General features: G+C 39.6%; 1 protein-coding gene across 1 annotated transcript in view; it reads right to left on the reverse strand.

The window, feature by feature from the left end:
- Nucleotides 1–3,258: 3,258 nt before the first annotated feature.
- The window catches only part of LGR4 (leucine rich repeat containing G protein-coupled receptor 4), an 87,299-nt gene continuing 64,874 nt past the window's right edge, over nt 3,259–25,683 (reverse strand). The window contains exons 5-18 of the mRNA XM_079965163.1: nt 22,455–22,670; nt 21,292–21,363; nt 20,473–20,541; nt 19,926–19,997; nt 19,743–19,814; nt 16,613–16,681; nt 15,832–15,903; nt 14,957–15,022; nt 13,761–13,832; nt 12,300–12,371; nt 9,659–9,784; nt 7,946–8,058; nt 7,356–7,436; nt 3,259–6,534 (exon numbers count right to left, since the gene is read on the reverse strand). Coding sequence (XP_079821289.1) covers nt 5,258–6,534; nt 7,356–7,436; nt 7,946–8,058; nt 9,659–9,784; nt 12,300–12,371; nt 13,761–13,832; nt 14,957–15,022; nt 15,832–15,903; nt 16,613–16,681; nt 19,743–19,814; nt 19,926–19,997; nt 20,473–20,541; nt 21,292–21,363; nt 22,455–22,670 — 2,449 coding nt within the window. The 3' untranslated portion in view covers nt 3,259–5,257. The remainder of the gene's footprint in view (nt 6,535–7,355; nt 7,437–7,945; nt 8,059–9,658; nt 9,785–12,299; nt 12,372–13,760; nt 13,833–14,956; nt 15,023–15,831; nt 15,904–16,612; nt 16,682–19,742; nt 19,815–19,925; nt 19,998–20,472; nt 20,542–21,291; nt 21,364–22,454; nt 22,671–25,683) is intronic.

Below are 25,683 nucleotides of genomic sequence, written 5' to 3' on the forward strand. Positions count from 1 at the left end.
TAGGTCCATAAATTACCATATAGCATATATTGCTGACAAAGGACAGCTGGACATATAAAGGGCACCATTACCTTCAGTAGCTTAGGGCTTCATCAAACCTAAATCCGGCCCTGATTAACAGAGGGGGAAATCGGCATATGCTAAGCCAAGATACCCATCCATAAAAAACAGATGCATATTTTTTTTTTTAAAAAAAACACACCATTCAGTGGAACATATTAGTAAGGAATAAAACCGAGTAACGCTGGATTTTTAAATAGATCTTTCTCAAAGCTTGACCACTGTTTGCATCTACCCAGGGGATGTGGAGGGGTGGGACCCTCAGCACTGGCGGCTATGCTGGGTGGGTTTTACTGCAGTTGGGAAACTTAAATTAAGACCATCTTCCAGGGCAACAGGTGTCACTTTCCAGCTCCACCACCTATTGTTTAAATTTGTATGCTGCCTTTTATCCATAAATAAAAACACAGGCTCAGAATTCCTTTCAGCACTATCTCAGGACATAACTGGTACAATGGATTATGGAACCGACAATATAATACAGTAAAAAGCCTGGAGTGGCTGTGGTAACCCAGTCAGATGGGTGGTGTAAGTAAGTAAGTAAGTAAATAAATAAATAAAATAGGACATCCCAATTTTCATCAGAGAAATGTTGGAGGCTATGATGTTGTATAGAAAATTATAGTGAGCATTGAGAAATCAGCAGCCATCATGCAATGGCAGTAGTGCCTACCAATAGCTGTGGGAACAAGTACAACTTCTGCTTCACAATCTCTGCTTATAATAGAAATCAATAGGTATGTTCAGTTCAGGAATAAGTAACTAATGCATGGAGTCCCCAATTTGGGAACCCATCAGTATTTGATTTTATGTTTGCCTAAGCAGAAATCACCCTTCGTCCAGATTTAATTGTAGCAACAGCGAGAGACTTCCTTAGACAGCATCTGGTTAATCTTCTAGGTCTTCAGCAGGTAGGGGTATGACTTAACCCACCATCATGCCACCGGCCTAGGCCATCATCCTCTGCAGTAATAATGATGTACACCTATTGGAGGAGATCTCCTTTGAACAAGTCAGTAGCTGAATAGAAGGCTGCATGGGTAAGTTTTATTACACAGTCCGTGTCACATGTAAAATGAGCTTTAAATGCTAGAGATAAAGCAGGCAAATGGAAAAGGATGCAATTTGGGAACTAGCTATTCTGTCAGTGTTGTGGCCCTGGTCTGACAATTTACTAGGACAAAGGAAGTCATACTGCTAGGCAGCTACTATGCCCTGTCCAGGCATATTCAGACCCCATTCAAGACTACACAAGTGCAGTGATAGAGGGAAGCAGATCTCTTATCTATGGCAGTGTAGTACAAAACTAAAACTACAAAACCCCCACCCATGGTGGCACACAGAAGTCAAAGTATATTTCTAGATGGGCAAGTTGTGTCCTAAATGTTAAGTTATCCAAAAGAAAAATAGCCAGTGTATTTAGAATCAGATTTGTAAGAGGTGAAAGGGGTCACGAGGGTCATCCTAGTCCAACCCCCTGCAGTGCAGGAATCTTTGGCCCAACATGGGGTTCAAACCCAAGACCCTGAGACCGAGTCACAGCTCTACCAACTGAGCTATCCCAACATGTTAATGACATGAGTCTAAAAATGGGAGAGGCAAGCTTCTTGTTTGCAAAGTGCTTGCCCCCTGCCCCCACTGGCACCACCCATGCAACAACATGCCCTGCAAATCCTCCCTTCATTTTGTCATATGCACTATTTTGATGATCATAAGCATCATATTTTATATTAAAATCTGATAAGTGGATAAACTCTTGTGTTATACAAATTCCCCATATGATTATCCTATTCTTCCACAATGATTTCACTTCATTTACTTAGAGCTCAACTGATTGCAACTTTTGTTTTGAGTGGATTGTGGTTTTAACATTATGCACTGCCTTGTTATGGGAATCATGAAAAGCCTGCTTTTTTAAGCAGTGCAACCTGTAGTGTATCAATGTACAAGCAGAAACATTTTAAAGTGCTGTTGAGAAGATTGTTGTTAAGGATTTCATTCACAGAACATCTAGCCATCTATTATGCAACAATGTGATTACAACCCAGTAAAAAAGTTTTTCTACACAAGTAGGAGAGAATATGACAAGATCCTGGTGAACCATTTTTTAAACATTTAAAGTCCTTGAGGAGTTACTTGTGATCTCAGATATTTTCAGTGACAACAACTAAAGCCTTAAATATCAGAGTATACAAGAGAATTTTGTTTTTAAAATGTTTTGAATATAAAATGTGAGAACGTGAAAATGTCATTTTAATATTTTCTCTGTGTAACAACAGCTACCTAAAGCAATATTTTCAGTAATAGTTGAGGGAACTCTATTTTGAAACAAGTTTTATGCAATAGCCTATTAATGTAGGCACATTTATAAATAGAAACACCTTTGTCAAACAGGGCTATGTATTTTGTGAAATTTAGAGTTTCCTTTGAAATGCAGAACATCGAATACCTATAAACCAAAATATGCAATTTGTCAAATACTGATGAAGAAACTGATTTCTTTTCACACGAACATCACTGGCATAAATAGCTGTATAAAAGTTGTAACTCATGAATTCCACAAAAATACTTTTCAGCAACATATTCAGGGCATATTCATAACATCCTGTTATAAACTAAGAATTTAAACTTAAAAATGATTTGGTAGTTTCACAACTGAGCCTCATTTCAGTTGGCAATATCATTTTCAAATGCTACTTTTCTGTAGCAGAAACTAATTCTTGCAGTTAGAAGAGATTTCAACACACATGTAGAGCTATTGCACAAAACAGGCTTCCTCAGTCACTCTAATAGAGATAGCAGTTCTACATGTACCAAATATATCTGTAGTAATGGCCAGGAAAGCAAACATTACAATTCTATGCATCTTAGCACAGACAGCACTCTGGGTTAGGGTGAATATTTATCACACTGGTTGATTTGGGCATCTGTGGGCTAGTTTTGTTTGTTTCCTAACCAACAGCAACATTACAAAGTTAGCACTACTCATGCACACCATAAATTAAATATTTCCAGCAGGAATTTTCATTTTAAACCTGTAAGTTGAATTTAAGAGGTATAAAGTATAAACACACAAAACTCTAGGATACTTCTCTCTTGCTTTTTGATTTTCTTTGATTTTACTATGAATGATTTAGGCTTACAAAAATTACAGTATACGAGATTGATAGCATCCCATATTTTGTACAAGCTAAATAATTTCGATATACAAAGCTTCTGGTTTTATTACAACAACAATGTACAACCAATGTTTATTTACAATGCAAAAAAGTATATAAACCACAATTTAAACATTCTGCTACTGGCAGCTGTTATATTTCAGGAGGTAGCCTTAATTAACAAAATGCACTGAAGCCATGTTTCCCATCATGTGTTCTATCAAATAATTTACAATACAAAGAAAAGACTTTTATGCACATTATGTACAGTTTAATTTTCCTAACTGCAATCTAGTTTTAATCATTTAGTAAAAATTATGCCAGAATTACTGGTATGGCAATGGAATTGCAATCAACTTAACATTTTCTTCCAAAATATGTAAGATTTAGTTTGATTATGCATTCATATTATGCTGCTCAGACTTCAGTTTAAGGGCATATATCAAGGATCACTCCTTATAATTATGAAACAATCAGGGCCTCACATCTAAAGATGCAATTATTCAACTTGCCATGCCCCTCCCCCACTTTAATGCAAGACAATCCATTTCCACATTACTGTAAAATAGCATCAAAGCAGAAATTCCTAGCGTTGTGGGACTCCTTACATGACTTGTTTCGAAGTTTGTGAACATCCCAATCTTTTACTCCAAAGAACCTTATTATTATTATTATTATTATTATTATTATTATTATTGCAAAGTACTATGTACTATGATTTCACCCCAAACAACATTTCCCTTCCTGAAGAGCATGTTCATTTCTACCTCTCAGTGGCTGTTCATGTCACACATTTTTTGCTCTCTCGAGACACATGGCACAATCCCAAAACTGAGGTTCTCTCAGGTGATAGTGGTTATCCTGTTGTCTTCTATGTCAAAAATGCTATGGGTGTGCATTAGGCAACCCCCAATTATGTATGTAGACTATTCCGCAACTTTTGACAAGTGCTATATTCACCCTAGAGGTTGTAAGGTCAGAGCAATGGCAAAAGCAACCTCTGAACAGAGTTTTGCTCAGGGGATGCTCCTGACAGCATTTGGGGCAACAGGTGTATGGAGGGGGTGACTTTTGCCAATTCCCCCCATCCCCCTGCAATACTTTCCACAGTAGTGCCAAGGGTTAGGGGATCCTTCAGAATAGTGTGGAAGCTGGCACTGGGGGCTTCAGGTGGAGGAGACAAACCTGCAAAATCTGCCGTTACCAGTGGGCCACTTGGATAAAAAACTGCCTGTGTATGCAAGCAGCCTTTCTATCTCTGGACAGTGAAGTCTGGATCTAGCCCTTTGAGACCACACAGCACAAATTTGGCAAAACACATGTTGACGTTTGTCCAGCATGCGAAAGCCCAAGTTCTCATTTGCTATCAAGCAGTATCTGAGCTGAAAGGCTATTCAACCAAACTGTTCAGATTCTATTAAGAGCGGTTTAAAGTATTTTACCGAAATAAACGTTTTCATTCCAGACAAAGTTAGCTACAGGTTACATTATGAAAACATAGCATGTTTTTCCCGTATTTGTCTCACAGTTGCATTTGGGAAGAGTACTCTCTTCTTTTGGCCCTGCAGTAAAATGTCCTGAGATTCAGTCAGAAATGCTATACAAAAGTTAGCAACATTTTTTCCCTTGTTATAATAAAGTCACATTTAAAAATATTTGTGTGTGTGTGTGTGTTAACTGCTTTCTGTTGTATTGTGCTTAACTAGAAAAGTTGGCAGAATTCACATCACAACAGGAGCAGTAAGTTACAATTGGATAACAACATGGAAAAATAGCCTAAGAATGTAATACATAATTGCTTGGAAAAAAGAGTAAAAAACAATGGGATTATAAATTTTGGTTTTCCAATTATTTACATTAAGAGCAACAGCTCTTATATAAAATACATTGTTCAAGACATTCACTGCCTACATCCCTTGTTTTTAACTAACATCAGGTGATGGTTATAAAAGTGCTTCCAGGTAAAAGGACAGAACAGCCATGGTCTCTGAAGCATCACACTTCCTCCTCTTTAATCACATGCTTTGCAGTAAAGTCTTTCAGTCTTTAATCCTTGGGATGTTGTAGGCGTAACGAACCAATGGGAAACCTCTGCTTTGATAAAAACAGGCACGTCCACAGGCCTGTACTTGATCTGAACTGTCAGACACAAAAGAGTCCTCTTCATCAGCGTAATCAGAATGAGCAGACTGGGTACCACAATCTGACCAATAGCCATCTTGCCTTTGGCAAGGCACTACTGTCAGAGCTGGACAACTGTGGGATTTTATTAAGTGTTTACATGGCACAGGCTTTGATATAAGTAGTGATTCACAACATTCACACATGGTAAGGTTGCCCTGCAGATGTGTGTACATGCCACAGTCATAGTAAAAATCCTGCGCCCCACAGCCACCTTGAGTATTGACAGCAACTGTTCCAGTCCCACTTTTCTTGGTGATGTGCCATCTCAGTAATTTCCAATCTTCTTTAAATTTGGGATTGAAGAAGATGTACAAAACTGGATTCAAACAAGCAGGCAATGGGAAAAATATTAGAGTGACAGACTTCATGATTTCAGGGCTAATAGAAATTGCAGTGATGAGCGGAGCAAAGGAGAAAAATGCAACCGGGCAAAAAAAGATGCAGTTGGTGAAGATTAGCCAAGCAACATGTTTAATCATGCTAGCCTGCGAGTTCTCAGAGAGGTCTTCCTTTTCCAAGTTGCAGTAAAGTTTGATATAAATAATAGCCATGAGCAAAAAGGCTAATGAGTTTAGGAGAACTAATGTAACGGTGAACCCTAGGGAAGGAGTTTCTCCAGTGGGAAAGGGCAGGCAGAGAGGTGATGCAGAATACTCTCCCTTATGGAAAAGTGGTAAGCATCCTGCTACAAGTGCACACAGGAAAGCAAAAATAGCTGCAATTCGAAATTGTTTCTGATTATTGCTTTTACCCTTTTTAATTATTTCCTTTGCAGATAAGCTCCGCTCAATGGCTGCTAGCATCAGGAAAAAAATGGCACTTTCTGAAGAGAAGATGGCCAGAAACCCAGCAACTTTACAGCCACTGCCAGTTTCCCACCAGATACCAAATTCAGCAAACCTTCCCCAAGAAACTGCATCCAGGAAAGTTAATATGCCAGTGTAGACCCCCATAAATAAGTTAGAGACAGAAATCAAGCCTATGAATAGTTTGGAGGAAGGCAGTGAAGTACAAGGAGCAAATATAGTTAACATGACAAGCATGTTGAAGAACAAGGCAACCAAAAATATAAACCAGACTGTAAGACGGATCATCCAGCTTCCTAGTAAGTATTCACAGGGCTTGAAAGCACCTTAAAAAAAAGCAAAGAAAAAATATGGTGAGAAATACCAGATTGTCAGCGCTAACATATTTGAACACTATTGTAAGATAGGCATTAGTTAGAATCATACAATCATAGAATTGTTGAGTTTGAAGGGACGCCAAGGGTCATGTGGTCCAACCCCCCGCAATGCAGAAATCTCAACTTCTTAAAAACCTCCCAGGAACAGTCCACTACATCTCATGGGAGTCCGTTCCACTGTTAAACAGCTCATACTGCCAAAAAGTCTTATCATGATATTTAGTCGGAATCTCTTTTCTTGTAACTTGAATCCATTGGTCTGAGTCCTACTCTCCAGAGCAGGAGAAAACAAGCTTGGCTCCACCCTCCATGTGACAGCCCTTTCGATATTTGAAGATGGTGACCATACCTCCTCTCAGTCTCCTCTTATCCTGCTTAAACACACCCAATTCCCTCAACTTTTCCTCATAAGGCCTGGTTTCCAGACCCCTGATCATCTTGGTTGCTCTCCACTGCACACGTTCCAGCTTATCAATATCCTCCTTAAATTGTGGTGCCCAGAACTGGACACAGTACTCTAGTTGTGGTCTGACCAAGGCAGAATATTTCTACAAAAGTGCCTCAATTTAAACAAGCATAATTGGTGCTAAAATCATAAGATAAAACCACAAAACAATAAATAACACAGCAGTGCACAACACAAGAGAAGGAAGATCTTTTCTGAATTATTTCACCACAATTAGTAGACTGTTTACCAGACTGGTGAATTCTGTCTACCTTTCATGCAAACATTCAGATGATAAATATAAGGTAGGGAACAGTCCAGTTACCTGTTGTGGGGGTACAGTGAATTATTGTCTGACCAAGTTCCTCATTCTTATCGCTGCTTAAGTAATCTCCTTCCGGTGCACCTTGATTAAAGAGGCAGATGATTAGGCCTAGAGAAATACTAAAAGAGGAAACCACTGGGTGGTTCTTAGACTCTTAAAAATACATTCCTGTAATTGACACTTTTGCTTCATATTAAATTAAAATATCTTAAGTCTACTTGAGGGTGGGGAGAAAGCCTGCAAAATCCTCTTAGATGGCACTCCAAATTCTCATTAAGTTATGTAATGGATGTTTCCCCATAGTTTGAAGCACAGAAGATCATGGTATGACTGAGCAGTTTTGTGTTCGTGCTTTGGTGCTGGGAGTGGAGAAAGGAAGTATCACACTCACACACACCCAAATCGTGGCAGGCAAGATGTGATGATTGGATAAACCACGCTGATCCCCATCAGCCTTGAAGACTGGAGCAGGTCGAAAGCTCCCTGTGAGAATTGTGCAAACCGAAATACTACATATTCCCCTTAGCAGCATTAAATCCCACTAGAATTTGAACCATTTTCACACACTATTACTGTATCAGAGGACTCACCTCGCTCATGTGCAACTGAATCTTGGTGACTGGAATCTTCTGTGTTAGCATTTAAATAAGAGTCACAGCCCCAGAAAGCACAGCATTGGTAAGCATATGGAACAGAAAGAGATCTGAAAATACAAGCAGGAATTCTTAACTGACATTTGTTTTTCTTTATAAAACAACATCTCTCAGAGCTGGAGACTGCTTTCCTTTTCAAAATACCTTCTAAGGAAGATGTGCTTCAGATTAAAGCTAATTATAAGATTTCCTGAAGAATACGTTTTATATTAGAGAGAGAGATTATGAAAGTTCCAGCTATAGTACTGTAGAATTCATTTTCTATATGAGCTCTGATCTAAGAAGTTTTTCTGGTTGTAGTCCAACATTATGTTAAAATGTTGTCATCTTAAGGCAAGCAAGATGTTACAAGCGATCGTGCTATTACCTGTGCATGCTGAAATGAACATTCATCAAGCTGCCTGGAGAGCAACACTGTTGCGCAAGTGAATTCCCAGGCAAACACAGCACTAAGCACACGCCTGTCATCCTCACTGTTAATTTTGTTTATATGAAATCCTTCTGGCTTGCCTGTCTGGATTTCCTGCATTGCCCCTGTCTCTCATCCAACTTAAGGATGTGCTAGAAAGATTCATGTATTTAGATGAAGGGTCCTGACATATTTTTAAAAGTTGCTTGCAACTATAAAGTTAATGCCAAATAAAAATGCAAACTAATTAAAATATTAAAAATATTGCCACTAAAGCTATACCACCATAAAAGCTATAAAACTGCTATTGATGGGGTGCTGGGGAGATACTAGATCAGCTTAAGAGCATGTGCTTTACTCTCAGAATGCCTGCTAGCATTCGGTAATTTTCAGAAGATGTGGAAAAACCAAGCCTGGTAGACTTCTCTGATAAGGGACTTCTAAAATGAGGGTATAACTACAAAGAATTCTGCTCCTCATCTCTACCAACCCAACATCAGTCAAGGAAGAACTAAGAGCAATATCTATTCTGATTATAGAAGTGTGCATGCACACGAAAGCTTATACCCTGAACAAACTTAGTTGGTCTCTAAGGTGCTACTGGACAATTTTTTTATTCTGATTATCTTCATGTATAGTAGGCTGGTACACAGGCTGCTTGCCATAGTACACCAAGCAGAAACAACGGGCTTTGAAACTACTTCCTTCATTTGACAAATATAATGTAACCTCACCACATCCAATAATTGTGCTTACATCCACAAATCTATGGTGTGCAAATGTCAATGGTCAATATTTACAGCCAGCCATTCTTCTAAAATGCTAGAACAAAAAGTTTTTTTTTTTTAAAAAAAAAAAAAGAGGCATGAAAAAGGGTGTAAAGGAATAAAGAGCAGCTGAAGAGATTTTTTAAAAAACAGTATTTTTTTCCTGTAAAGCAATGATGGGCAATTTGTTTTGATGAAAGTCTGAAGAGGTGGGTAGGCCCAGTGTAGATTTGTTCTATTGTAGCTTGCAGTAGAGCTTCCTATAATGGCAGATTGGACAAAGATCTTTGCTCCAGGTGAGCACTGGATTTAGTCATCATATATAAGCCATAGTTTTCCATGTGGAAGTTAAATGTATTTGGTTTACTGCACAGTCCTATTAATGAGAAATGCAAGAGCAATTGCCAGCTGGATTGACTTTATTTTGGGGCAGTAAGATTAATCCAGGGTGTATTGACCCAGTTACTGACTTACCTGAGTTTTACAAAGTCCTTTGCCACCAGAGCTTCTTTCAGTTCTGTATTGCCTACAAGTTTAAGCTGGTTTAACCCAGCCAGGCCTCCAGTTGGAAATGAAGTCAATGCATTGAAACTTAAATCTCTAAAAGGATGACAGAAAAACCAAGTATGAGGGGGAAATAGACCACATAAATTTTAAATAATTGAATATGCAAATCTAAAATTAAAAAGATATCTAGCCATTTTGCTCGCTGGATGAGTGGAACACTCTGCTACTGGATCTCTAAGCAGTATTGTACAAACAATATTCCCTTCCTCCAAAAATAACCTTAGGGTATCATAAGTGATGATAGCCCATAACAATCCTGAGAAGCAAGTTCAACTGAGAGATGATGAGAGGAGTAGAGGCAAAGTGATATAGTGCTTAGAGTGTTGGACTATGACCTGGGAGACTAGGGTTCAAAATCCTACAGTCTCCTAAGCCTACCCTACTCTTTGTGGGTGTTGTGAAAACAGACTGAGGAGGAGAAAAGTACAGCACCTTGAGGTCCTTGGAGGAAAGGTTGGATATAAATGTTCTAGTAATTAAAAAAAAAATGGAGATCTGCCCAAGGTCACCCAGTAAGCTTCATATCTGAGCAGGAAATTGAACCTGGGTCTCCTCCTTTGAGATACAATGCTCTTCCCTTTGTTGCACCATTTTCTAGATTTTCCAAATGTCAACAGATGTTAACCCAGCCATCACCATCTTCAGATGAATCTGGAACCTGGCTTTTAAATATCTATTATCTTCCTATGCAGATATTTCAAAAGGGAATGGCTGTTATAGGCCAAGCCAAGTTGCCAGCCTAGCAAAGCACAGCTGCCCGATGCAGGTATTCGTCTAGATGCAGTAGTCAGTAAACAGAAGACAGAAAAAACTAGGAGTAGCAGCATAAGGGGAGGGGCACGACAGAAGTTAATTAAGCATGATGTGGAGGCAGACATTTTTCTCCCTTCTGATAATACTGAAACTTGGGTCACCCAATAAAGAATATCATCCTGAAACTCCCACTAGACAAAATGAAGTATTTCTCATAGCAAATAATTTATGGAATTTGCTGCCAGAAGATGTTGTGATGGCCACCAGCTTCAACTGCTTGAAATGGAGATTAGACAAATTCACGGAAAGGTCCATCAGTGGCTATTATTCAAGATGGTATGCACAACTTCTTGTTTCAATAACTTTGTGGCCCTGAAAACCAGCTGATGGGAGAAAGCAGCAACAGGGGAGGGATATTGCCTTCATGCTCGGCTTGTCAGCTTCCCAGAGCCATGTGGGAAGCAACATTAGGAAAGAGGGTGCAGGACTAGTTGGACCTTTTAGTCTGATCCAGCAGGGCTCTCCTTCCGGTCTTATGCACGCAACAGTCACAGAAATGCTCTTCATTTCTCCAGGTTGCTAAAAATGTGAATGCATACTAATATTTGTATAAAACTCCACTATAAATCATATTCTGCTTGGTTGTTCCATATGCAAAGTCAAGATATTGAATGACTTTGGACGTTCCCTGGAAATGACTCACTGTTTCTGTTTTTGGTTTTTTGTGTGTGTTTGTCAGGGGCTCAGGAGCAGAGGCACAGGGGAGAGAGGAAATGGAGAGCGAAGGGGAAGAATCGGAGGGCAGCGTAGGGGAGTATGAAAGTGGCCCGAGAGATTCCATGAGCTTCTCCAGCGATTCAGAAGATTCCCAGAGGGGGGCGCCTATGGCCAGGGCAAGGGGGGTCCCAGGGGGGACACACCAGAAGCAAGGGGCCAGCGGGGACTCCCAAAGCAGCAGCGGGAGATCGGGACCAGCTTCTCCACCAGAGCGTAGTGGGGGGGAAGAGTCCCATGTATCAGGGCCAGCTTCTCCTCCAGCAGGGAGAGAAGATGAATCAGGGCTGGCCACGCCTCCATCGCAGAGTGAGGGAACGGAGGGGAAGTCAGGTCCAGCTAGCCTCTCCGAAGGGGGAAGCAGTGACAGGAGCAGTGTAACGGTCAGAAGGAAGGTTGCCGGCTGGGCGCGCGAGCCAAGTTCGAATGTACAGGCGCGCAGCACAGCAGGAAACCCGGATTGGGAACCAGGTCCTAAAGCCCTGGAGGGAGGGGGAAGACTCAGGGGACTCAGCGTCAGAAGAGTCTAGAAAGGGCAAGACCCCAGCGGACAGGCGGACCCAGAGGAGGAAAGAGCAAAGGAAGAGGTGGAGCAAGGCTAGAGTCTTAAACTGGTGTCTGGGGGGAGGAGATTCAGACGGAGCTTCAGCGGTCTAGAGTTTAAGACGTAGAGCTGCGCGCCGCGGCTTTGAAATCGAAACTGCCTTTCAATAAAGACTTTTATATATAACAACGGACTGGCGTTGGTCCTTTGTGAGCTGGGACCTTGGGCAGCTCTGACAATGTTTTTTTGCAAATACAGGAGTTGCATACATAGGGGATCAAGAAGAGAGAGAAGACACCAACACACATCAAGCTGTGATGTGAGTAGCTGGTTTTCTTGTATGCTGCAGGAACATGGTACTTTTTGCTCTTTCAGGATGCCAGCTCAATGAGGGTTTAAGGCATTATGGGAAATAGAAGTGGATATTTTCGAGAAGGAGAAATGGTACTTGCACTGTTCTAAAAATGGTCTACTTACAGGTTGGTAATAGCACCCAGCATAGTAAATGCTTCCTTGTCAATTCGGTGGATCAAATTTCTGCTGAGATCACTGCAATTTAAAGAGGTGCTATTGTGTTAGTGATTTATACTGACATGCCTAAATGGCTATTGTTTGCACTTCAGTGATTACTTTGTGTTTCAGGTCATACTAAATTTCTAACAAACATAAATAACTTGCAACTTAACTGTATTTTACAATGTCATAATGACCAATTTTCTTGACACAGTTCTCTTAAGGGCATTTTATTCACTGGAAAACTAAGAAACAAGGCGTGGTGGACCATGGCCTTCCAGTATGGCACTATAAAGGTCTACTTGCTCTCTATTCTCCAGGTGCCAGCACCAGCTACCTAAATTTGATTTCAGATGACTGCATGTCATTACCTCTCTTACCTGGGACAAATTCTTGAATCTGATAAGGAATAACCTTACATTCCATACTGAAAGTCATTTTGTTACGGCCCAGTTTTCCAATCAGTTAAGGTCATATTGAATCCTGATTCTGTCTTCTGAGATATTAGCTCCCCCTCCCAGTTTGGTATGACCTATTGGATTATGATCTGTCACAGAGGCTCCCCTCCCACTTTCAGGATCTATACTTTATGTGAAGATGTGGGAGAGGGCCCTTTGAAACTCTGAGGACCCTTTGCAATTCATTTTTCTGCCTAATACTGTGATTACCTTATTGTTTTAAGATTAGTATTGCTTGTTTATTGTTTTAGGTTATTCTGTGTAATGAATGGGGCACTCTGCAATACAGCATCTGTTGTTCTCAAACAGTGATCCACTTCTGTGTTCTCTCATAAAAAACGTGCAGTATCTTATCTAAGCAAGCTCTCACCCCAGTGATCTTTGCAAGTCCTACAGCACTCACTTCCTGGCCACTGTCCTGCCATCAATACTACAGCCTCCTTCTCCCCCAATTTTCTAGGGTGAATTTAAACCAATACACCCACATAACACTTGACTTAAATTTTATAAAGTTTGTTTTGGTATGTAACTGCCACATATGCAACATGCATTCAAAGTGGCTTACAATATAACGGATGAAATACTAATCTCATTCTAATTTATTTTTAAGGGGAAATAAACCATGGCACTTATGTGAGCTCAGAACTAGAAGTGGATAAAACCCAACTGAAGGCTGCCTCCTGTCTATGGTGACATTTCAGCAAACCACCTGGCTTTACTGATTTGTGGATGTGGTTTTAAATTGGAGGAGAAAGGAGTGCATATGTGTGGGAGATGCCTAAATTAAGCACTGGGACAAAATAAAATGAAACATTTTGAGGAGTACTGGATCGGCTGGGCTGAGAGCTATTTTTCAAATGATTGCCTTGCTGTGGTTAACTGTACGTTGACTACCAACATTGAATATCACTGTTAGTTTCCAACACTTCACTTAAAATAAAAGCATTTGTAAAGAGAATAGACTCACAGGGTACGTAGAGAAGTCAGCCCCTGGAATATATCGTCTTTGATTTCTTCAATTTGATTATGCTGCAAAGATCTGAAATATGGAAATTAGTTACACAGAGGAGGATTTTCACCAAAAGGCAGCACAGTCATGACACTGCATTCTATCCTGACAGGAACAACCCCCACTTTTAACTTATTAACCTCAAATTATTAATGAATGATTAAGTGAAAGACACTGTGGAAGTCCGAAAGAAGGGCAGGAGGGGAAAAAGGAAACAGGAGTTCAAGGAAGAGAGCATAAAGCAAGATACAAGGTGAAAGCCTAATTTAGCAACACAGTAATAGCATGAAGTGGACTTGGAGCTTATTGCAAAACCACACTAGTTAGACCTCAACTGGAGTAGTGTCTCCTGCTCAGAGCAGCAGACTTGAAGAAGTAGGTAGACAAATTGAATGGGTTCAGAGGAAATCAATGAAGACAGGTAACAATACAAGTTCTGTGAGGTTGGTTTGTGTTTTTTTAAGCACCTCCATAAAGGATAAAGATTTATTCTCTGCTTCTGCAGAGGGCAGAACTACATCCAACAGCTTAAATTTCAAGAGGACAGATTTGGTGGTAAGAGTAGTTTGACAATGGAAACCATTTTACATAGAGGGGTGGTGGGCTCTCTGTTACTGGAGATCTTCAAACAGAGCTTGGACATTTGTTGGGGATCATTGAGCTCTGGATTTTGTGCATGAGGTAGGGCATTTATATTATATGTCCTACAAGGTTCCCCCCAACTCTTATGACACCACAACATCAGTAAATGTAGCAAGAAGCACAAGACGAAGGGGCCTTAACAGTTGCTTAAAACTCACACCCACACACACACACCACCCACACACAAGTTGAAAATTGAATAAAGGCCAAGGTCTAGGAGCAACTGGGGCAAATAGAGAGTGAGGAGGAAGCAAGAATAACAAAAGAGAAGTAGAAATGCACCAAAAGGCAATGAAGTAATGAGAGGACTTAACATCTATCACCACTTTGTACACTTCCCACTATGGTCACAAAACATTAACTTAGGGCGAAAACAAGGAATGCCTGTTTTGAAATACTGTCCTCTTGCTATCAGTTGTAGACAAACTATAGAGTTTCATTTTCGGTGGCACAGGCGCGGGGGGTGGGGGTGGGGAGGGAATCAGATTAGACTGGGAGTGCTCTATACTCACATTTCTTCCAGGGAACTGCAACCTTTAAAACTTGGAAGTTGTTTTATGTTGTTATAAGATAAATCCCTTGAAAAAGGAAACAAAAGGAAAAGGTTACTTTTATCATTTTGTATGAAGGTATACTGCTTCTAATTCAGGGTCACAAATATATGGTCAATCTTCCTCTCCCAACATTCTTATAACAATCTATTTCCCCACTAGCTGTTTTCCAAAGAAAGTGGACTGCCTTCTTTAAAGTTTTTCGAACAACTTCAGCTTAAAAGATAGTATAGATGTGGGATGTGATCAGGAAGTTTACAAAAGCAATTGAAACTAAAGTCTCAAATTCATAAGGGGTGCAGTCACCATTAGTCAACTCTCCAGGAGCTGTGTATCAGTAGTGGGTTTAGCCACTCCACACTCTTGCATTCACACACACCATATACACATGCACAGGCCACCTATCCTGAGCTAATTTCTGCAGATCAGCAGTGAAGGATTATTGCTCCCTCCTTTTTTAACAGAGGCTCAAACTGATGAGCGGGGGGGGGGGGGCATTTGCATCCCTAAGAGGATGCAGCAACACACAGACCAGGGTGTTAGCAAGTCTCTACAAGAGCCTGCCCATTCATGCAGTCCCAGTAAGCTCCAGTTTGGCTTAGAGTGATGTGAAAACAAGGCAACCGAAACAAATGACTCATAGCAGGGATGTCTGATCTGCATGGTTTTAAACTGACATGCTCAATTCTGACTTTTTGAGTTATTATGCTCCATTTCCCTCAAATAAAATCTGTAGAACATACTGCTCCTTATAAGGGATATGCTAACAAACATTGATATAAATTGTATATTCTACTTTTGTGGTTTTATGGTAGGACCAAGAGATTTCTACTTACAAAGTCCGAAGCAGTTTTTGTTCTTGGCATAGATCAATGGGGATGCTGCTTATTTTGGTGCCTGTAAAAGTCCTGTTTAATAAAACAGAAGCATGTGAATGAACTTTGATTCATAATAATTGCCAGAATTATTAAAATGAAGACACAACTATCCTAGAAAGTTAGGACTCAATCACTTAGTTCTGAACACAGTAAAGGACATTTTAAAAATACATGTGCCTTTGACTAATGCTCTAGCAGTGTTGATTCAACAAAACTGAAACAGATTAAAAATAGGGGAATAGTTAAAGAAACAGTGATAGCATTTTTTCATTTGCTCTTTCAGAAAAGTATTTTAAAAACAATGATGTTAGGCTTAACCATGTGCATATCCTACATCATTAGGAAGAATTACATATGCTTTGCTTTCTCTCCAACTAACTGGATACCCTAAGCTTAGATAAAGCTTAGCCTTCTTAAGGTTTCCAAGCTTCATCCAATGAGGAGAGTGAGAATGAACTCACTGGCCCCGTCCATCTCCATCATGTTCCTGGCTTCATTTGATTTTCATGTGCTGGGAAAGGAACTTCTGCAGCAGGGAACCTTTTCTGTACAGGAAAGCTCCCCACATGAGGGGAGGAAGCAAGCCTGAAATGGGCTCATGTGACATAAACATACAGATAAGGAAGTCCAATCTCCAAAACTCAGTAATAAAATTAATTTTAAATGTTCTCCTTAAAAGAGAATCTAACCATTAGAATTAGTTATTGTTCATTAATAGAGTTTGATAGAAGATACTTACAGGCTTTCCAGATTGGTGGTTCCTGTTAAGTTAGGAAACCACTGTACCATGCTGGCGCCACGAATGACCCTGAAGGAGAAGAAATACGATGACATACACTGTTGCTTTAGTGGATAGAAGGAACACAAGAAGAGCCCTGCTGGGTCAGGACAAAAGCCCATCAAGTCCAGTATCCTGTTCTCAGTGGCCTTCCAGATGCCTCTGGGAAGCCTAAAATTAGGTCTTGAGTATAATAGTACTCTCCTCATTTGTGATTCCCACCAACTGGTATTCAGAGGCCTACAGAGGCACAGCACTGGAGGTCATACATAGCCAATGATATGTGCTATGTGAATAGAGGTTTTCATTAAAGGTTCATACCAATCTAATCTCATTTCCACTTACATTTATCCATGCTAGATTTAGTGACATTTTCATCACATCTCAATGTACAAATCTCTAAGCACAGCTTAGAAATGTTTGAAATATTAAATGGTTTACAAAGGCTTTTATTTTTTTGGGGGGGGGAAACAACCCACACAAAATATTGAAAAATGTGTTTGTCATCTACTCAGAATTATGTTCAAAATCTGAACTCTTGCCAATGGACTGCTCTGTCGTTGATACTATGGTCTGGTTGCCAAGACAGCTTCCTTGCTCACAGTCAAGACACTGACGTACATGTTAAATTCCCATGTGTGGATTTGTGAGAGAGCAGAAAGAGAAAGTGGTAAGTAAGTAATGCAGAGTGTGTGTGAGGGTGAGAAAGAAAATGAATGATATGTGTAAGCATTCTATGTCTGCAGCCACCAGCAGTGTGCAGACCCCAAGGATTCTTCCCATCCCTGCCAGGGGAAAGTGGGCCTCTGTGACTAAAGATTCCCCACCTCTACTCTGCCTTTTCCTCTGGTGTAGGCCCTACTACATCCTTTCTGAGAATTTAATACTGGAATGAGGAAGATGAGCTTTTCTTTTATTCATAAATACACAAGAAACCTACGAACGGAGCACAGCACTTCTAAAGAATAACCACATTTGTGCCATGGTCACTGCCAAGTAATACAACCAAGACACATTAGGTCTCAGATTAAGTGAAGCTGTGAGACTCATCTAAGCCAATCCCATTTTTACGCTAAGCTGGGAGTCATTCTGAGGTGGCAGTACAAAAAGCACACTGTGATTGAAATGCATTTCTCAGTTTAGCAAAGACTTGCAAGGGTTTGTTTGATCAAATCTCCAAGGCTTATGTTTTCAAAGGGTGTGTGCACCAAGATGAGCTTATGGAAACATACCAAAATATATGACCGATTTACAACCGTGGGGTTTTGCAAGGGAAAGAACAATAAGGAAAAGGGAAGAGGGGAAAACAGAGTGCTCACAAGCAAGCACAAGAAAACAACAATGAAGGCATCACCATAAATTAATCATCATGATAACCAGTGGCCAATAAAATGCAGTTCACAGAAGAGACAGAATAGTGTAGCAGCAATGGAGTTGTGGATGTAATAGTCAAGTACAGTTAAACCAAGTGACGCAGAAGAATGGCATAATGTAATATACAGGAACAGCAATTGCACAATATTCCCCCCCCCCAGTTGCTATAGATTGATTGCATGGCTCAAGGAAGGGGATCCAATACTTCAATTCTACTTGCAAAAAAGGATTTTGATCCAGCAAGTTCCTCTGCTAATGTAACAAGGGAAGAGAGGACTTTCTCAGATTCCCCTTCCTTCCTGCTTCCATGCTGTTCTGGGGATCCCCCGGGAACAGTTTTTCAGGAAAGTGGGGCACAGAGGCTGCAACAAGGAGGGAGGAATCACCTCCTCTTCTCTTACATTAGCAGAGGTGGCTGCCAGATTAAAAGCCACTACGTAAATGGAATGGCAGCATCGGCTTCCACCATTAGTCATGAACATAAACAGTGTCTGAAAGGGTTCTGGTACACATAATACATAATGAGTTAACATTGCTCTATAACAGGGGTAGGCAACCTAAGGCTCGTGGGCTGGATGCAGCCCAATCGCCTTCTCAATCTGGCCTGCGGACGGTCCAGGAATCAATGTGTTTTTACATGAGTAGAATGTGTCCTTTTATTTAAAATGCATCTCTGGGTTATTTGTGAGGCATAGGAATTTGTTCATATTTTTTTTCCAAAATATAGTCCGGCCCACCACCTGGTCTGAGGGATGGCGGACTGGCCCATGGCTAAAAAAGGTTGCTGACCCCTGGTCTATAAGGTCTTAGCACTAGGTCTGCAGCTTCTTCTGATCTCCTAGCTGGAAATTGTTAAATACTGCCTGCCTACAGTATTTGGTATCAACCATAAAAAACAATAATTTAGCAGGGAAATCAATGGCTTTTGTATAAAATATATACATTAGGATGCTGTCAAACAATTTATGTGATTAAGTATTTGCCAAACTTCTATTAAGCCATGCCCTATAGCAGTTAAACTACAGAACTTATAGATCTTTTAGAATCATACATGTTTCTCCATGCTATAAACATGATCTCCCTGTATCTTGCATGATGGTGCTTTCCCCAGTGGTCTTTACTGCACAACTTTAGTCTTGCAACTCCATTGCTAATTCTTCATCATCATTCTTGTGTAACAGATATTATCAGCACTGTTGATGTTAATTATAAATTTGGGAGTGCTCTTGTTGTTTTCTGGTTTTGCACTGTAAGCAAAACCTTTACCAGCTTTCCCGTAATAGCCTCCCTAAGACTACTAAACAAACCACCAAAACTGGAACTTACTATAATGATTTAAAATGTGCTTATTTTAGTCTTGCTCCAGGCTTTTTCTCTTCCAAGAGATAACATAGTTACAGGAACACGCCAAGAGCAGAAAAAGAGTTGATGGCGCTGTCCACTATGAGCCCCCTCCCCCAGTAAGTTGAGGGGAAAGGCACCTATATTTTTTTGTGGGGTGTGTGTTTCTGTTTGTTCTTTGTTGTTATGTTATATAATATGTGGTTTTATGTTGTAAACAGCCTTGTGGTCTTTGGATGAAGGGCAGTATATAAGTCTAATAATAATAATAATAATAATAATAATAATAATAATAATACAATTAAAAGATTTTTATAGTTACTTTTTAATGGAGCTGACAAAGGATACAATCATACTATAGTGAAAGGGTACTTACAGGGAATGCAAATCTGACAAGTTTTGAAAAGCTGAGTTCCCAACAAAGGATAATGGGTTATCAAACAGATGTCTAGAGTGAAAACATTTAAGAAGACAAATTGTCAGTTCATATAATCACTTCCTGATCCATTAAACAAAAAAATGTAATCACTGTTTTTTTAAAAAAACCAAAAAAACTTACATAGTACGAAGAAGTGGGTTTCCTACAAACGCATTGTCAGGGATCACGGAAATGTAATTACTGTGAAATCCCCTAAAAACAAAAATTAGAGAAAGAACAATAACACTTTAATGGTCAGAGTCTTACAAAGAGTGGCAAAGTGTGACTGAAATCACAGGCATTGAGGTGGCTGTTACAGGCTATCCATGTGAAGATGCTAGTTCACATGAAGGACAACTTCCACGCAAGTTTGGTGGCATCCTGTGGACTCCCACCACATGGAAACTCTCACTGGCCAAGATGCTGCAAGCCAGGATCAGGCTTACATCTAACTGCAAAGAAAACTGCATGCACATTGTTTCATTCTATCTTCATGAGTAAGAAGACAAGAGGCTTTCATCAAAACATGTAGCTTTCAGGGAAAGTACCTGGAAGATCCCCAAACAAGCTGTTCCCCATTTTAGATTGCCAGGAAGTGAGAGAGACAACATCTTTAAACCTGGAGTTTTGTTTTGTGTTTTTATGTTAGAGAAAACGAAATACGTAAGGAAGCCACAATAATACTCACAGCTCTTTTAGGCTTGGAAGTGCTTTTACTGCTTCAGGGAACTCTGCCATGTTGTTATAATTCAAGTCTCTGAAAAGAACAGCATCTTTAATATTATGAAGTTCTTGGTATTAATCTATTTCCTCAAAGTAAAACAAAAACAAACCAGTCTTTTGGTACAATTTTTTTCAAAGCAGAGCTAGAGAAATCACAGAGCTTCTTCATAATCAGACATTTATAAAAACTTATAACAGTCAATTTGAAAGCAATCTAAAACAGACACATTGTATTTTATAAATTACTTAATGTAACAACACAAATATAAATCATCAAAGTTGCAGCTGCTCTATAAAGGATTATAATTTTAACTAGAACGTAACTGAAATTAATAAGATTTTGGAACACAGAAAAAAATTAGGAAGCCATCAAATCTAGCACATGGGGGCCACTTTAACTAAAATTTATAATCTGGTATTTGATCAATTTGTATTAAGAATTGTATTAATTGGATATGAATTGGCATTGTTATAATGGGGCTATTATTGGAATAATATTGGAAAACTATTTTTTTAAAAAAGATAATTTCCCCCAGCTCTGCTGCCAAAAGTTCTGCCCACACTGGAAACCTTGGGAAAGAAAGGCAAGTTGTGATGTGACCAGCTCAGGGTTGTGCAACAAAGCATTAAGCATATTTGTATATGTAAGTAAATACAACTAATTACCATAACATCATAATTATAAAGCAAAACCTTGACAAATCTTAATCTCAATATTCAATGCCATCAAGTCTTTTGTAATGTGCTTTATTCAATCACAGAGCCCCAAAGGCAGGATACTTACAAGGTTTCTAGGTTGTTTAATCCATAAAAACAATGATGTCCCAGTGTTTTTATTTTATTGTTATGGAGATGCCTGGGGGAAAAAAGCAGAAGGGGTAATCCATTAACCACAGGAATCACTATGTAAGAGCTAAGGTTCCAAAAATAGCTTTACTTGATAGCAAAAAATGTGTTGCACTCACAAGGAACATCCAGGCTGATAGGTTGCTAATACACAAACCCCCTTTTGTTGTTGAGCAAGGTAGCAGAACTGGCAAGCTAATGATTTTGAACCCCACCCTGCATTCCCCATCTTAAGAATGCAGTTCCTAAGTGATAGAGGTTACCTTCAGATTCTGAAATTGACAATAGAAAAGTTCTGGTTTTTGTGCACACCTTACTCTTACCAGGGAACTGTACAGAAAGTGACCAGATTTTGTCTTTTCTCCTTGAATGGCAGTGGTGCTATCTCCCACACCCATCCCACTTAAATCATCTCAGTCTTGTAGTGGGACCCATGGAAGCCAAGCAGATTGTAACACATAACAAGATCCTGCACAACCCACGCAAACATCACAGATCTACAAGAATTCATTCACATCTGCTTCCTTGCTACCCATCACTGAAACAGATTGATCATGTGAACCATAAACAGCCAATGAGATTCCCTTTCTTTGTCTTTTGCATTGGTGCTTGAACCAAAGAGCTTCTGGGAATTCTCTCTCTCAAAAATGCTAAATAAATAAAGCTTGGCAGAGAGCCCAATAGCAAACTCATTTGGAATTTTGGATGCACAACCCAGTGCAAGCAAGCTTCACAAAGGCGCACACCCAAGAGCTGGGAAATGTGCGCAATTCATTTCTGTACCATATACGTGCCAAATTGTCAGTGTTGATCACTAAGGCAGGGATGGGGAGACCAACATTTAAAGACACAGTCCCCTCACACTGAATAAAAGAAAAGGGAGTTGTACTATCAAAGTCAGTTCTGATGACCACTTGGTTCAAGCAACAAGATCCTATGTACAGCACATGTGTATACTACCACTGCTATAAATGAGCACAATCATACATGCTAATGTTTTCCAGCAGCCATTTTTCTACCATATGAATGGCAATAAAGTACTTAATATAGCACAACAAAATCTGTAGGTATTCAGCAAAATAACAAGCTGCAAATTCTTACAGGACAACGAGGCTTGAGAGATTTGTAAAAGCAAAATCAGGGATGCTGGTTATTTTGTTGAGAGCCAAGGTTAAGGCCTGCAGGGATGGAAGATTGCTGAGAGGAACAACAGGGACTTCAGTCAAACTGTTATCATCCAGCCACAGGTGTCGCAGTTGAACGAGGCCCTCAAAACTGTCTTCTGGGACAGCAGTAATGTGGTTAGCATCTAACCGCCTGAAGATAAAAGAATATGAATATTTAACACCTTGCAAAATATATAGAGTATACACATCAACGTATTTTAAAAGTTTTAAGGGTGGGGGAGCATGAAAGTTGTGGGAGCATCAGTTAAAACTGAATATAGATCATCATGAGCCAAATGAACATGCAAATCAGCACAACCCAGAAAAAAAGGGAATAAGTTATGCACATTGTGCATGTTATCTATCATCTAACGCCTTTGCTCAGTAGAAACAGCTGAACAGCATACACCTAGAATTTACAAATGGGTAGTTGCACAACTATTTACTGATTCACTGGGCACTACGTTTAAGTCTATGCAGTAGCAAGGCCACCTTCCATAATAATTTCACTTCTTCTTCACTGTAAAGAGAAGCTGACCTGAGCTCTGTGTCTCCAGTCTCTCAACATAATTTGAAAATGAATAGAACAAGGTAGCTCTAGGTTTAAGAACATGAGATGGTTGTTATAGTATCTTTACAGAATTTTTAAAGCGATTTTCTATATTAGAACTTTGTCATATAATATTCTGCTAAAAACAACTTGAACTGGTAGCAGAAAATAATTTCAGTGAGAAAGCTCTATCTTTGCATTGTATAGGCTTCATTATGCTAATTTATATTTATTGTTACAGCAGTACCATAAAATATCTTTATTATACATCTTTTATGCAGTTTTAGTCCTTGGGGCAGGTACAAGTCATCTTGGTGAGAAAGACCATCTCATAATTCCAGAAATTATGGAAACACACAATAAAGTAAAAAGAGAGCTAAGAAATTCACAACACTGAGGAAAGGCTATAGCTCAGTGATAAAGCATGTCCTTTGCAAGCAAAAGGTGCCAGGTTCATCTACTAGCATCTCCAGGTAGGGATGGATAAGACTCCTATGTGAAACCCTGTTGAGTTTGTCAGCAAAATTACTGCTCAACTATGGCTAAACTGTAGGCAGTCAATCCTTTAGCAAAGTACCATTTCCAGGATTGTTTATGGAAGCCATGATAGTAAGCTGTTGTGAAACCAGTATTAGTCTAGTAGCATGGATGAGGTCTGTAGTGACTGCTTCTCAAGGATCAAAGACTTTATTCCCAAAACAGGTCAATTTTAGCAACGACACATGAATTCTTCATTTTGAAGGCAGTAGCCATTGTGAGCAATAAAAAAAAATTGGATAAAATATGACTATGTTATTACGGAATGGTTCCTTAAAGCCCAATGCATTGTGCTACACAAAAAGAGCTGCTTCCCTTATGTACTTAGCAAGAGCTAATATGGATGAGCTTATATTACAGCTGACTGAAAAGCATCTTAGCATTTAGCCTATTTTAAAGGAAGGAGTGGATGGTGCTTCACTTCTTCTCTCTCATCCCTTCTTCCCAGTGCAAGCAGGCAAAAGTCCACACTGACTTTAGGGGGATTCTATTTTTAAATTTTCTCAGCACATAAGAGATGCGTAATGCCAAAGAACAACAACAACAAAAATCTTACAAAACTAATGTATTTAGCATGCTTCTTTGCTGAAGTAGTTTAGCACATCTCCAGAGCTAGTAATGCAGGTTCTATATTTTGACTAAATCTGCTCTGATAAACTAAAGAAAAATAAAGATGTGAAGGAGAAAGAAAAACAAAAACCACCGCCATCTCACATTAAGGATGCAGTAATCATTACATCCATCTTAAATTCAACACGCAAGTTGTTAAGAGTCACCCAGATATCCAAATAAGTATTCATATAGAATTATAGAATCAGATAATTATAGCTGGAATGAACCCTGACGGTCATCTAGTACAACCCCCTGCAATGAAAGAATCTCAACTAAAGCATCTATGACAGATGGCCATCCACCTCTGCTTAAAAAAACCCCAATGGAGAGCCCACCACCTCCCAAGAGAGTCTGTTTCACTGCTGAACAGCTCTTACTGTCAGAAAATTCTTCCTGATGTTTTAAGTCAGAATCTCCTTTCTTGTAACTTGAATTCATTGGTTTGAGTCCTACCCTCCAGAGTAGGAGGGGGGGAAAGTTTGCTCCATCTTCCAGGTGACAGGCCTTTAGATGTCTGAATATGGCTATCATATCTCCTCTCACTCTCCTCTTTTCCAGGTTAAATATGCCCAATTCCCTCAACCCTTCCTCATAAGGCCATTCCTCATAAACCCTTCCTCATAAGTTTCCAGACCCTTTATAGGAAATGAATTCCAATGTAGCAATGACAGTGATTGCATAATAGATGGTGGGTGTTTATCCTTCGAGGCTCAAAGTATCTTAGCAACCATAATGGCTTGCTAAATCCACTTCCGTTGTCCTGTTGTAAATCTCCATACTATAGGGATATAGTTTAAAAGTACATGCACATCTGCAAATATGAAGGATTTTGCAAGTACAAAACTGATACAGACAATAGCCCCCAAACAGTGCAACACTGGGCACACCTACATCATATACTTCAATGCTTCAGGAAGTGGCTTGCATAGACCTTCTAAAACGGAGGGTGGGGGACACAATTCGTTTTAGCAACGACATTGTCTTTGGGACTACAAAACATCTTGTAGCTGACATCATTGTGCTGTTAACTGATGGGTGAAGCCACCCACCTGACAAATTTGGACAGCAAGGGAGATCCTGATAAGGACTGAGCCCATCAAACCAAAAAGGGTTCCTTGTCCCTGCTATATAGTGTTACCAAGCAAGTAATATTTCCTCATTGCTGTTGCAGCAGTTTTACAAATGTCTGCTTTAGTTATCCATTAAGGAGGAAACAGATTCTTCTTTTCATAAGAAGTGCTCCAGGCTCCAGCTTTCCCATTTGGATATTTGCTTATAAGAAATCTATTTCAAATTCTGGCCTATAAATTCATGCTTGCTGGGCACACACTCATATTAATTACTATTATTTTTACTTATCAGGTCTCATTTCACACTTTAGTTCAAACACATAAAATGGTCAGTGGAGCAAGAACAAAGTAAGCATCATATATTTCTTATGGAAGACAGAACATTAAAATTATTC

The sequence above is a fragment of the Podarcis cretensis genome (genome assembly GCF_951804945.1).
Source record: "Podarcis cretensis genome assembly, chromosome: 1".
In the NCBI taxonomy this organism is placed as follows: Eukaryota; Metazoa; Chordata; class Lepidosauria; order Squamata; family Lacertidae; genus Podarcis; species Podarcis cretensis.